The 12,387-nt window shown below is 43.8% G+C and overlaps 1 protein-coding gene across 1 annotated transcript in view; it reads right to left on the reverse strand.

The window, feature by feature from the left end:
• The window catches only part of Gabrg3 (gamma-aminobutyric acid type A receptor subunit gamma3), a 530,971-nt gene that overhangs the window by 192,460 nt on the left and 326,124 nt on the right, over window positions 1-12,387 (reverse strand). Inside the window, exons 4-5 of the mRNA XM_048434738.3 lie at window positions 8,833-9,053; window positions 6,795-6,877 (exon numbers count right to left, since the gene is read on the reverse strand). Coding sequence (XP_048290695.1) covers window positions 6,795-6,877; window positions 8,833-9,053 — 304 coding nt within the window. The remainder of the gene's footprint in view (window positions 1-6,794; window positions 6,878-8,832; window positions 9,054-12,387) is intronic.

A 12,387-nucleotide genomic window follows, 5' to 3' on the forward strand; every position in this document is an offset into this window, starting at 1 on the left:
AGGATTGATGCATTTTGTTTTATAAGGCAGCCATGAGCCTACAAGGATCAGAGGTGGAAGGTTGCCATTTAAAAATGATGTTTGGGTGTCTAACTGGCAAAGGGTGGACTTGGGATGGCTAATTCTGATGGTGAACTCCACAAAATTTAGAATCAGCTAGAAGATAAGTCTCTGAGTGTGGCTGTATTTTCAGAAAGTGCTAATGAAGGGAGGAAGACCCACCCTGAATGTGCACAGCACCATTCACTAGGCTGTGTACTGAGTTGCAGAGATGCATGGGCACCAGTACCCATCTCTCTTCACTGTCTGTGTCTGCAGATGCAATGTGACCACGCCCATCACTAGGCTGGGTCTTCCATTGCAGAGACGCATGGGTACCAGCACACTCATCTCTCTGCACTGACTGTGTCTTCAGATGCAATGTGACCACACCCATCACTAGGCTGGGTCTTCCATTGCAGAGACACATGGGCATGAGCACCCATCTCTCTGAACTGTGCCTGCAGATGCAATGTGACCACGCCCAGCACTAGACTGGGTCCTGGGTTGCAGAGAAGCATGGATATCAACACTCATCTCTCTGCACTGTGTCTGCAGATGTAATGTCCTTTCGTGCTCTGCCGCCGTGACTTCCCTCCCATTATAGACAACCACCTCAAGCACAGCCAAAATAAAGCCTGCCTTCTTTGCGTGGCTTTTGTTCTCAGCAATTCTGTAAAGACAGATAATCTAGAGATGACTTAAAGAATGAGTCGTGATGAGCTCTGCTGATGTGCCCCTCTTGTGTCATTTTACAGGGTAAGTTTGAGGGGCACAGTGTTTTATGTCCTGCGGAGAGGGACTTCAAACAATTCTCTGTGGATCGAAGGGGGCATCTTCATTTAGCGTCTATCACAATTAGTAAAATATCTCAATTTCCATGATACAAGAGCACTGTAATGTAGTTCTGCCTGGAATATACTATCTTCACTCCACTAGCCCGCATCCAAGAGCGAAGGAGGATAGAGGGGTTTAGCAAGCTAAATCACCAGGCTTCCTGCAGGTGTCTGAGGCTTCTGTTAAACACATGCATGTTCATGCATGTGGGGTTATGAGCAATTACTCAAGCTAAATTACACGAAGGGATCACAGGACTCTGAGGACGGCAAAAATCAGCGAGGAGTACGGGGAAGTTAGAACTAGGAACTGATGTGAAAATAATCAGGTTTAGAAGTGCATGGCTTGTTTGGTGATAGCTGCTTCAGGCTCATCCAGGACACTCACCACACTGCAGCCCGAGCCAGGCATAGGCTACAGAGGAACTGAAATATTGCTAGTTGGCATGGAGAGATGCCAGCATTGTGTGATGATGAGCTGGTTCGTGCCCAGGCTGCCTGATTTAAGGGCAGTCTGTAGAGGTGACTCTCAGCTCTGGACAACCCCTGCCGGGAGCAGGTGTGGGCCAGTGGAACAGGATCTGATTCCTGAGATTTCATAATAACGTAGCTTGTTCTAGTATATGAAAACACACCAGGGTTTTCAGGTTAATTTTATATCAAAATGATAATGTTTCAGGAAGATGGATTAAGTGAAACGTAATGTCAAAACTGATTTAATTTGTCTCTAACCATGGCATGCACTGTTTCTTTAAAGGGTAACACTGGCCAAGAGGCACTGTGAAGGAATAAGAAACATGAATCTGAGCATGATAAATCAGAAGTCAGGAGCCATGACACCTCTCAGTGACTGAACGGAGAGCGCCTGGCCAGCAGTGCGTGTGGAGGAGGGAACCCGGTTCCAAAGCTTGAGATGTTGCAGTTATGCACTGAATATTACTAAACGTATTGCTAGTTTTTTTTTTTAAAAAAAATAATATACGCATTTCTAGAAAACCTCAGGATACTGTATTCTATTAAAAATTAAATTGATCTAGCAAAATAGTTTTAATTTTCTTCAGTCTTTTTGAAATTACAATATAACTACATCACTTTCCTGCTCCCTTTCCTCCTCTATCCAAACCCTCCCTATATCTATCCTTGACCTCTTTCAAATTCCTGTCCCCTCTTTTTTATTTAATTGTTATTAAGTACATCTTTGGGCATATATGTGTATGTGTGTGTATAAAGACATAATTTGTTCCTCAAAAAAGAATATTTGGGTCATTCTGGAGTTTTTGCAATCTTTTTTTGAAAATTTTAGCACTAACTTTCAATCTTTGCAGAGCATTATTATCTTAATAAAATTAAAGATGTCTGTTCAATAACAGGATGCCTTCCTATTTATTTAGCCTGCGTTTCTTTAGATTCAATCAACTCTTCTACCCTGGCTTGTACTTCCCAGTCACTTCAAGAATAGCGAAGACCACACATGAGTGACATTGGGGATTATTTTTATTTAACATAAATCCTGGGGTAGCCCAACCAATTTGTTGTACACACCAGTAATTGGCTTACTTTGGTTGCTGAGTTGTCCAGTGTAAGGATCTAAGATCAACTCTCCCAGCAGCCTGTGCACTGACAGGCATGAAAATGTTTTCCATTATGGGTTGGTATTATAGCTGGGCAAACTGAGATGGTGTATGTGTAGCCCAAGGACTGAGAAACTGAGGAAGACTGGAGTTCAGGAAAGACTTGGCGTACACAAAGAATCTGTCTCTAGGGAAGAAAAGCAATAATGTTCTGAATATCCATAGGTCTTCATGAATCTCCACAGGTAGGTCTTCATGAATCTCCGTAGGTAGGTCTTCATGAATCTCCATAGGTAGGTTTTCATGAATATCCATAGGTAGGTCTTCATGAATCTCCATCGGTAGATCTTCATGAATATCCATAGGTAGGTCTTCATGAATATCCATAGGTAGGTCTTCATGAATATTCATAGGTAAGTCTTCATGAATATCTATAGGTAGGTCATCATGAATATCCTTAGATAGATCTTCATGAATATCCATAGGTAAGTCTTCATGAATATCCATAGGTAGGTCATCATGAATATCCTTAGATAGATCTTCATACATATCCATAGGTAAGTCTTCATGAATATCCATAGGTAGGTCATCATGAATATCCTTAGATAGATTCTTATGAATATCTATAGGTAGGTTGTCATGAATATCCATAGGTAGGTCTTCATGAATCTTCAGAGATAGGTCTTTGTGAATATCCTTAGATAGAGCTTCATGATTACACAATTATATACTTTGCTTCTCAGGGTCCAATCTCTAATTATGCAATACCTAGTCCTCCTAGTATGGTTTTAGTTTTGAAAGAAACAGCCAAATTCTTTGCCATTTCTGCCATCTTGTATCACCATCTTCAGAATGTCGGGAGTCTTTGGCATTCTTGCCGCGGCTCTGGATGTCAGCCTTTCTTCTATCATTTGTAGCGAGGGCACTTCCTGATCTCAACTTACATTTACTAACTGCTAATGGTTCATAGCTGCTTTAGTGACTTATGCTCCCTCTGCGTATCACCTTTGCTTAAATGACTTTAATATTTGTTTCATTTTGAAATTATGATAAAAACCCACAAAGGAGTAATGAGACAAATCAGTGAAGAAAGGAACTCATATGAAGGGAAGAGAGAAGTGACTCCACACACTTGCTGTTCCTTCCTTCTACACTCATCACACACACACACACACACACACACACACACACACCACACACACACCACACGCACACACACACCACACACACACACCACACCACACATATACACACACCACACCACACACACACACACACACACACACACACATACACACACACAATTTCTTAGGATAGTTATACAAATTTTTTATGCCTTAGGATAGTGTAAAACACAATTTTAAAACACCTTTCATAACACATGGGTCTTCCGCAGGCTGTTGCATCCACATGGCTCTCTCTGGTGACTTCGAGCAAGAGCAGCATCCAAAGCAAGCGACCAGCCCTGTAATCACAGTGTGCAAAACCGACACTGAAGAATGCTTTGCTTCTGAGTGATGGTGCTCGGTATGGTAGCAGCAGTCACTACACCTACCATTTAGGGTGAGTTCAGCTTAACCATGCGTCCATCTGGACGTATCTGCCCTGTCGGCGGCTGAGAAGCACTCGCCCTTAGTAGGTGCAGCGCACCAGCTTCGGCAGCGTTTCACAGGACATGCAGCTTCTGGAAAATAAAACCGCAAAGGAAACAACCTTCACGGTAATATATTCCTGATCCGTCATCAGAGCAGAGAGGAAGATTTTTCATAAAACTTACATTTCACGGAGAGAAAACCAATAAGGAAACAGGCTATATTCAAAGTAACTGTAAAGAAAGAATATGAGTGGCCATTTACACACACTGTGTCTTTTAGCTAAATTGTTTTTCTACAAAGAACCTCAAGACAGAGATCATAGGAACCGTGGTGACAACTCAGCAGTTATGAGTGAACACTGTTCTTGCAGAAGACCCAAGCTCAATTCCCACAACCCACCCGGAACGGCTCACAGCCACCTGTAACTCCATCTCCAGGGGGCTATAGCACCCTCTGGCTGCCACAATGGATTTTCAGATACACACACATCCAAAACACACAGAGACCATACTTTAAGAATCGTCTTTAAATCTTCTCTTTTTAACCACTATATATATCTCAGTTACTCATTTTTTTTTGCACATTCACTGTGAGCATCTTCCACAACTGTTCTATATCAGACACAGAATTAATTATGTCTGGTCTCACAAATTATAACAGACTGCTTCCTGCTACTTTATTCTAATTACCAACTAGTTCCAGCAGAGATATATCTTTTCTTACACAGTAAAATTCTTTTACCTCTAAAAGCATTTTCTCTCTAGAAACAGAGCAAACGTCATGCAAAGATAATCCTGGTCTGGAGCGAAAGGCTTAGAAGCAACTGCAGAACAGTTAAATAAGTTTGGAAAGCGTGAGGGTGTAAAGGAAACAGACAGGAAGACACAGGACTGTAAGGGGATGCCTGAGATGGAGCCCTTGGAACCCTGCCCTCTGTGCTGGCTTCCTCAGGGAGCCTGAGGAATCGATCCAGGCAAGGAACAAGGCAAGACCCAAGGCCAGGCCCTGGCAGAAGGTTAGATTCCAGGGGCAAAAGGTCCTCAGCTTGAAGAACTCTCTAGAAGGAGGCTCCTACCCACCCTTGTCCATGAAGGAACGCAAGAGTCAAAGTGCTCTTCTAACTTATGAATTGATGTTCTGGGGTCTAAAATTGCAAGAAAGTATAGACTTCAGTTCACACCATATGCATGGCCCAGCTTCTCCGGCTTAAACTTTAAAGTCTAGAAAAAGGAAGCATTAAATAATGTGCCAGTGTGCATGACTCAGATACATCCTGCTGGGTGACAGAGACCAGACGCTAGCTATAAAATTTTGGACCCGGCACCTAACATGCAGTGACACAAGCCAGATTGATAATTACCATGGGATGGGGACAGGAATGACTTGCAAGGATGTGAAGACAGGAGCAAATTTAGTTCAGGTCAATGCAAGCTTAGAAAGCATAAGGCCTCAGTCAATTCACAAAGAAAAGTCTCAGAAGGGGTCCTAGGAAACATTCATTCAAATTAACAAATGACTCAGCAACTAGTTGTGCAAAGGTGGCCCACAGAGATGGCCATTTTGGAAAATTTTTCAAAAGAGAAGTCACTGAAAATTTGGTAAAGAAATCTAAATTTGAGCAGGAGGTTAGGAAAACAGAGCAAATGGGAAGCCTATTAGTATAAAATAACCACTTAAATTATAAACTCAGTAGATAAGTCAATATATTGGAAAGAGCAGCGGAAGCAGCTGGGCAGTGATAAATACGGCCTGCATGGATCACTCGGAATCACACCGTGCGTCCACCGGTGCCCAAAAAGCTCGCAAGACTGCCGCAGCATTTGACTTCCAAATAAAGAGAGCAACTGCCCGAAGGGATCTGCCTATAACTTCACCATGCCAGAGTTAGGCACACTCAAGAGCAGGGCACCAGCCATGCATGCCATCAACAAACATCTTGAGTTTAGATTTAACTGCTTAAGAACTGTTCTTTACATGAGATCCCTTTGTACCAAGTCAAGGAGGTCAGTGAAATTCTGTGTTTCATCTCGGATTTTTCTGAACTTAAAACCAATTCTCTTGTGCGTCTGCCTGTCCCTGGATGCTGCTCGCAGTCTGTCTGCCTGGGACTCCCTCCGACTTGCCAGGCATACTTTATATTCAGTTTTAAAGAAAGCCAATACAGTTATTTAAATGTCTGTTGAGTCTTGCATGCATATGTAAGTATGTGTGATGAATACATTTAAAATAAGCCAGCATAAATTCAATAGGTGTATTTCCATATTGCCCTTTCCTTAAAAGCTCTATAAGTTATTTAATATTTGATATTTCCTTGTGGGTGTGCGCAGGCACTCAGTGTTAGGAATCATCCATGCCATCTGGTCCAGGAGATATACAAGTACATTCAAAGGGAGGATCTGACCTTCTTCATTGATAGGCAAATCTTTACAATATTAAACTTAAAAAATGCAACAAAAGATTGCAAAAAGTAGGCATAGCTCATTATGCACCATTAACCTCTGAATCCTTCAATAATGATGCCAGGAACAGTGTCACTCCCTCGTTAATCAAAGCTACCTGTTCTACAAAGTTCTGTGCCATGGAGTCCAGAGTGAAACCATCCTGGTGGCCAAAGACACAACTGTTACTGGTTTTCTTTGGTTGTGTAATGACACAGTCACCAACAATACAGCTGACCGCCGGAAACCAGACCCAGGGCAGCCAGTCCCAGTCCCGGAGCTGCCCACTCAGGGGCAAATCCCCTGCATACTCACAGCTCGAGAAGGTCAGGGGGCAGGCGTGCGCATCCATGGGGAAGTTGTGCAGCTGCAGCTGGCACTCTGCATTGATGGTGAGCCTGCGAAAGAGACCAGCATCGTTTGGAATCAGCAGCAACACAGCCAAGGCCTCCAATGGGATTAGGCATCCCATGGCGGGTGCATGCCCCAGGAGGAGGTGAGGGGGCAATGTGAAGATGCAGGGTCTCCCTCACTCTGGTTGGCCGGGGGGGGGGGGGGGAAGAGGCTTTTGATTGCTTTCTTACTGAGCTACTCGGTTTAGCTTTTATTTATTTATTTATTTATTTATTTATTGGTTTTTTTTTCGAGACAGGATTTCTCTGTAGCTTTGGAGCCTGTCCCGGAATTAGCTCTTGTAGCCCAGGCTGGGCTCGAACTCACAGAAATCCACCTGCCTCTGCCTCCCGAGTGCTGGGATTAGAGGCGTGTGCCACTGTTGCCTGGTTCTGTTTTGCTTTGAACTATTAATAGCAGAGCAAATACTAGCAAAACTCCAGTGCTCCTTAGAAATACAAGTCAAGCCACAGTGGGGAAAAAATGGCTGTTGTTTCCTAAGCCACTGTTTCAATTCGTTTCAATGACCTCCTTCCACTTGAAGCTGGTATGTTGGTCCACACATACATTAGGCCAAATCCCTCTGCTTCCAGGGCAATTCTTCTTTGGACACCTGCCTCTATTGGCCCAGGCAGGCAGCAGCTGTACTATGTGAGCACATTTCAAGCTCCCTGTGTGCCAAGATGCCTATCACAGATCGAGGACCAGCCAGGCTCAGTAACTGTTTCGCTCAGGATGAGCTTCTCTTCTGAGTCTCCTTCATAGCCCTGCATGATTGATGAGAAGCCTGGAATAATGTCTGCCTTTCTAAGCCCATATCATCACTAAACTTCCCTGCTGTGGCGCTTTGTTGTTCTTTCTGTGGGTCCCTGTCTGGAAACTTCCTTCCCTTGGCCTTTGATATTGCCTTCATATTTTGATGTCAGTATGTGTCTCCTGGTGCTGTGGAAACCTTAGTGGTAGGGATCACAATTTGTCCTCCGTGCCAGGATCACTCATAATTAAAATCTCTATAATAAATATGGAAAGAAGGAGAACGTTAGGAGCTATGGGAAAGAGGCGCTTAAGGGAGACAGGGGTGATAGGGGAGTTCAGCCAATCATATTCTGCTTTCAGGGCGTGCCGCCCTCAGGCAAAAGCCTGCCTATAAACCTTGCAAACGCGCTCTGCTAGCCCTCTTTTCGCCTGGCTCCTGCGTCCGGACGGATCGGTTGGATTCTGGTGTAAGCTGTTGTAAGTCTTACTTCTGTTTATTAAAGCTATATATTTTGTATCAAGATAGTCTGGGGACTTTTCTTTACCAATCGCCCTGCAGCTTCACAGGGGGAAAGCAGTGTATTTCAAAGGAAGGTCGTTTTCTTTAACTGATGGTCGATCTGAGATGCCTTGTAGCCCAGGAAAGGGATATGTGTGTGCCTAGGACCTTAAACCTGGAATAGGGTAGGTGTAGGTGAACTGGTCACCTTTGACCTTACTCCTTAAACCTTTCCCTCTTCTTTTAAAGAGGCAGACTTTTCACTTGGGTTTCTGGGTTCTACAAAGAGGCCTCTTTAAGGTCCCTCATTGCTTAGCACCTGGGGTCTACCTTGCAGAAGAATTAATGTGTTTGTCTAGATAAAGGGAGTGCTGCCTTTGGAAGCTAAGGTCCCAAGAAGTCCATATAGATGCTCAAAGATGAGTGGGGCCCAGCAACTTGGAGAGACCATCCGATCAGCAGCGAGCCCCCCATCTGGGGTCTTGCTGTAGTCCTCTGCATTCCGTGAGAACACTCTGCATTGCTGAGCTCCAAGAAGACAAACATTTGAGACAGAAGGGTCTCCTGCTTCTCCTAAGTCTGGACTTGAATAGATGTATTCTCTTTCACGTGTGTTTCCTGGGTATCGCAGCAAGTTATACTTCCTTAGATTCCATTAATAAAGCCAGGTTTAAAACCTCAAAACAGAGCTAGACGGCATCTTACCGTAACGTGTACAGGATTTTCCCATCATTCCAGATTCTGAGAAGCTGATTGGGTGTGGTGATCCAATGAGCCTCCGCGGTCTTGGAGTTTCGGAAGATGGTGTCTGGGATCCATATCAGGCCAACCATGTTGCTGTTCAGAGTGAGGATTTTCATGGTGCTGTTGAATCGAAGGCGGCTGTCTGTCCAGGTCTGAGCAAAAAAGATATCAATTTGGTATTCCTGAAACAGAGAAAAGAGATTTTCTCTTAATCTACGGTCATTCTGCAAAGCCTTTGAGCCTGAGAAAGGAGACAGTCAGGTGCCTAGGAACCTGAAACCTATGATATATGACAGAGTAGGTGAACTGATCCCTTTGTCCTGCTCCTGAGTCCTCTCCTCCTTGTAAGGAGGCAACCCTTTCACAGGGCTCCCGAGACTTAAGGAGACTGAGTTTCAATATGCTTTGCTGTCTTGTCAAAAGTTTAATTTTCCTCCACGTTTTCACTTCCCCCTCCCCCAACTCCCCCTTCACAGATAGCAGAAGAACTGTCTGGCTTAATGCATTTACCTCCAGCAAACACCTAATTGGCATTATTGGCAAGAAATATGATAGAATTGGATGCGTTGTTCTCTTAACCTTCAGCGGCAATAAGAACATATGATCTGATGGGGGTGGAGGAGGGAGCAGTACACACTTCAGGGCACGTTGCAGAATGTAAACTAACCAAACGTTGACGCCTTATTTGATAACTCAGAGCCAATGTTCTATACATGGAGGAAAAATAATGTCCCCTTCCTAAATGTGTGAAAGAGTAAATGAGATGATGAACTGGAAAGGTGGAGGCTGAGCACTGAGAGCCAGTAACTTACATTAGCTCATGAAACAACACACCATTATTCAACAGTCTTCCCAAATAACACAGCCTTGAGAAGAAGAGGAAAAGGAGGAGGAGGAGGAGGGGGAGGAAGAAGAGGCAGAGGAGGAGGAGGAGGAAGCACAAGAGATAAACAGGACAGAACTGCAGTGGAAAGTCACTGAAGGCAGTCTTGATGCTAACAGACGGCTGGGGGTCAGGAGGTGGCAAGAGTGGCGGTTAGGGTCCCACAGGCAAAGACCCAGCATAGGAGGCTGTTGTTCCAGGGTTCACAGGCCCAATATGACTTGGCTTGATGATCAGAGGACTGGTACAGGGCTGAGAGCACCACCACAACATACAAGAAACGTCTCCGCCTCGTCTGTCTCTGAGAAGGTTTTCTACCCACACTGTGAAGAGGCACCACAGGTCTGGGGAAAGCTGGCTTCCGGGGCTGATCTCCAAAGCTTGGCTTTTCATAGTTGCCACTAGGCATTAGATATTATAATTCTAGTGCTTTCACAGAGCATGAACTCAGTAGCTCTCGGTGAGCTGGGTAATTCTTCCAATTGAGCTTCTAAGAAACGAAGGCCTTGGAGAGTCAGCTAGTGTTCTGTCAGCTAATGTTTCCCTTAGCACTACTCTGTTGCATTGACCATAGGAAGCTCTGTAGCCCTCGGAGAAGCAGCATTTGAGGTCATAGTCATCAGGGGGCTGTTTCCCAGTCAAATGAGACAAAACTTAAGTTAAAATAATAGCGTGATTGGGGTGATAATACCATGCACACACCTCCCCACGCATACGAGTTTGGATTTTGTTCAGAGAAAACCATAAGCAAGCTTATATATGCATTCACTGCGAGTTCACACGCTTGAAATTTCCATTTGAGAATCTGGTGTCTGGAGTGTAATCAAGATTAGACAAGGTCTTGAAGGGAAGGTCTCTATCATGGTGTCCACGGCTTTTCAAGAAAAGGAGGATGGACCTGTGAACAGCTCAGCAGGAAAAGCTTGTGCCGTGCAAGCGTAACGATTTAAGATTGATCCCAAGGAACTCCTGATGAAAGGAGAGAGTGAACCCTGAATTGTGTTGTGACCTCCACAGGTGCACCATGTCCCATGGGGGCCCACATTCACAGCTAAAGAAGGTTGCAGGGGAGGAAAGGAGAACAAGGGAGAGGAGGAAGTGGGGAGATCTAAAGCGAACAAAATGTAACATTATATATATCTTGGTTGAGTCCAGAATAATAGAAAAGAGACTGAAGGTCACAGGCTTCGCCTCACCATGCAGTACCTGCCTCCTCTGCACCACCAAGACTCAACAATAATAGACACCATGCCCTTGGGTATCCAGAGTCCAGAAATGTGCCCTTAGCAAATATCTGTATTTTATGTATAACGCGATTTGTGGTATGACTATCAAGAAACAGAAAACAGGACAGAGCCATGCCCTGGTCTTCACCCTCAGAGAAGGGGGAGTTGAGAACAAAGCAGTTGAGTTCCATGTGACCCTTTGAGCAGCTATGAGAAAAGCTGATGAGGAAACTTCTCCAGAAGACTCAATTCAGTGTCAACTCACAACCTATTAGGGGCTTTGTGGTGTCCCAGCAAACAGATGTCCTCCTAAAGAGTCTCCGTGTCCCCTATATATCTTCCACGATGGATCAATGATGGCTGCCTCTAAAATGTATGTGTCTAACAGGCTCATCCTAAATAGAGAAGCACACCAGGCACAGTATGGAAGTGAAGGGAGTAAAGAAGGGTGTGTTTGTTCATGTCTCTCTGTGTGTGCCTGTGTGTAAGTACGTGTGTGCATGTGTGCATGTGTGTATGTGCATGTGTGTATGTGCATGTGTGCATTACTCCTGGTCATATATTCTCTTATATTATGACTTATACAAAACCAGGGTTCAAGAACTACCCTGACAAACTGGATGACCGCGTGTAGAAGCATCCCAACAGATCCATACTTATGAGCCAGCACAAAACATGACTCTATATGGATCAGAGACCTCAGAATAAAGCCAGATCCACTGAATCTGATAGAGGAAGAAGTGAGGGAACAGTCTTGAACGCATTGACACAGGAAAAGATTTTCTGAACACAATACCCATAGCACAGGCACTAAGAACAAAATTATTAAATATGACCTTAGCTGGTGTGGTAGCACAAACCTTTAATCCCAGCATTAGGAGGCAAAGGCAGATGGATCTCTAACCATCCTTGTCTACAAAAACAAACAAATAAACAAACAAACAAATTTCTAAGACAGTTATGGCTATGCAGAGAAACCCTGTCTTGAAAAACCAAAACAAAAATCATCAAATAAATGGGACCTCATGAAATTAAAAATCTTCTTCATGGCAAAAGACACCATTATTTGGACAAAGAAGTAAGCTAGAGAATGGGAAAAGATTTTGCCTACTATATGTCTGATATCTATATCTGTCTATATATTTATATATAGATATTTACACACACACACATATATATCATTATTATCCAAAATATATTAAGAACTCAAAAAACTCCAAACATCAAGAAAACAAATAACTCAATTCAATAGTGGCGTACAAATCTAAGCACAATTCGCAAAAGAGGAAACTCAAATGGCTGAGAAGCACTTAAAGAAACATCCAACATCCTTAGTCAGCAGGGAAATGCAAATCTAATCTACTCTGATATTTCATCTTCCATCTGTCAGAAGAGCCAAGATTAATA

This window comes from Myodes glareolus, chromosome 24, assembly GCF_982192425.1.
Source record: "Myodes glareolus chromosome 24, mMyoGla1.1, whole genome shotgun sequence".
Taxonomy (NCBI): domain Eukaryota; kingdom Metazoa; phylum Chordata; class Mammalia; order Rodentia; family Cricetidae; genus Myodes; species Myodes glareolus.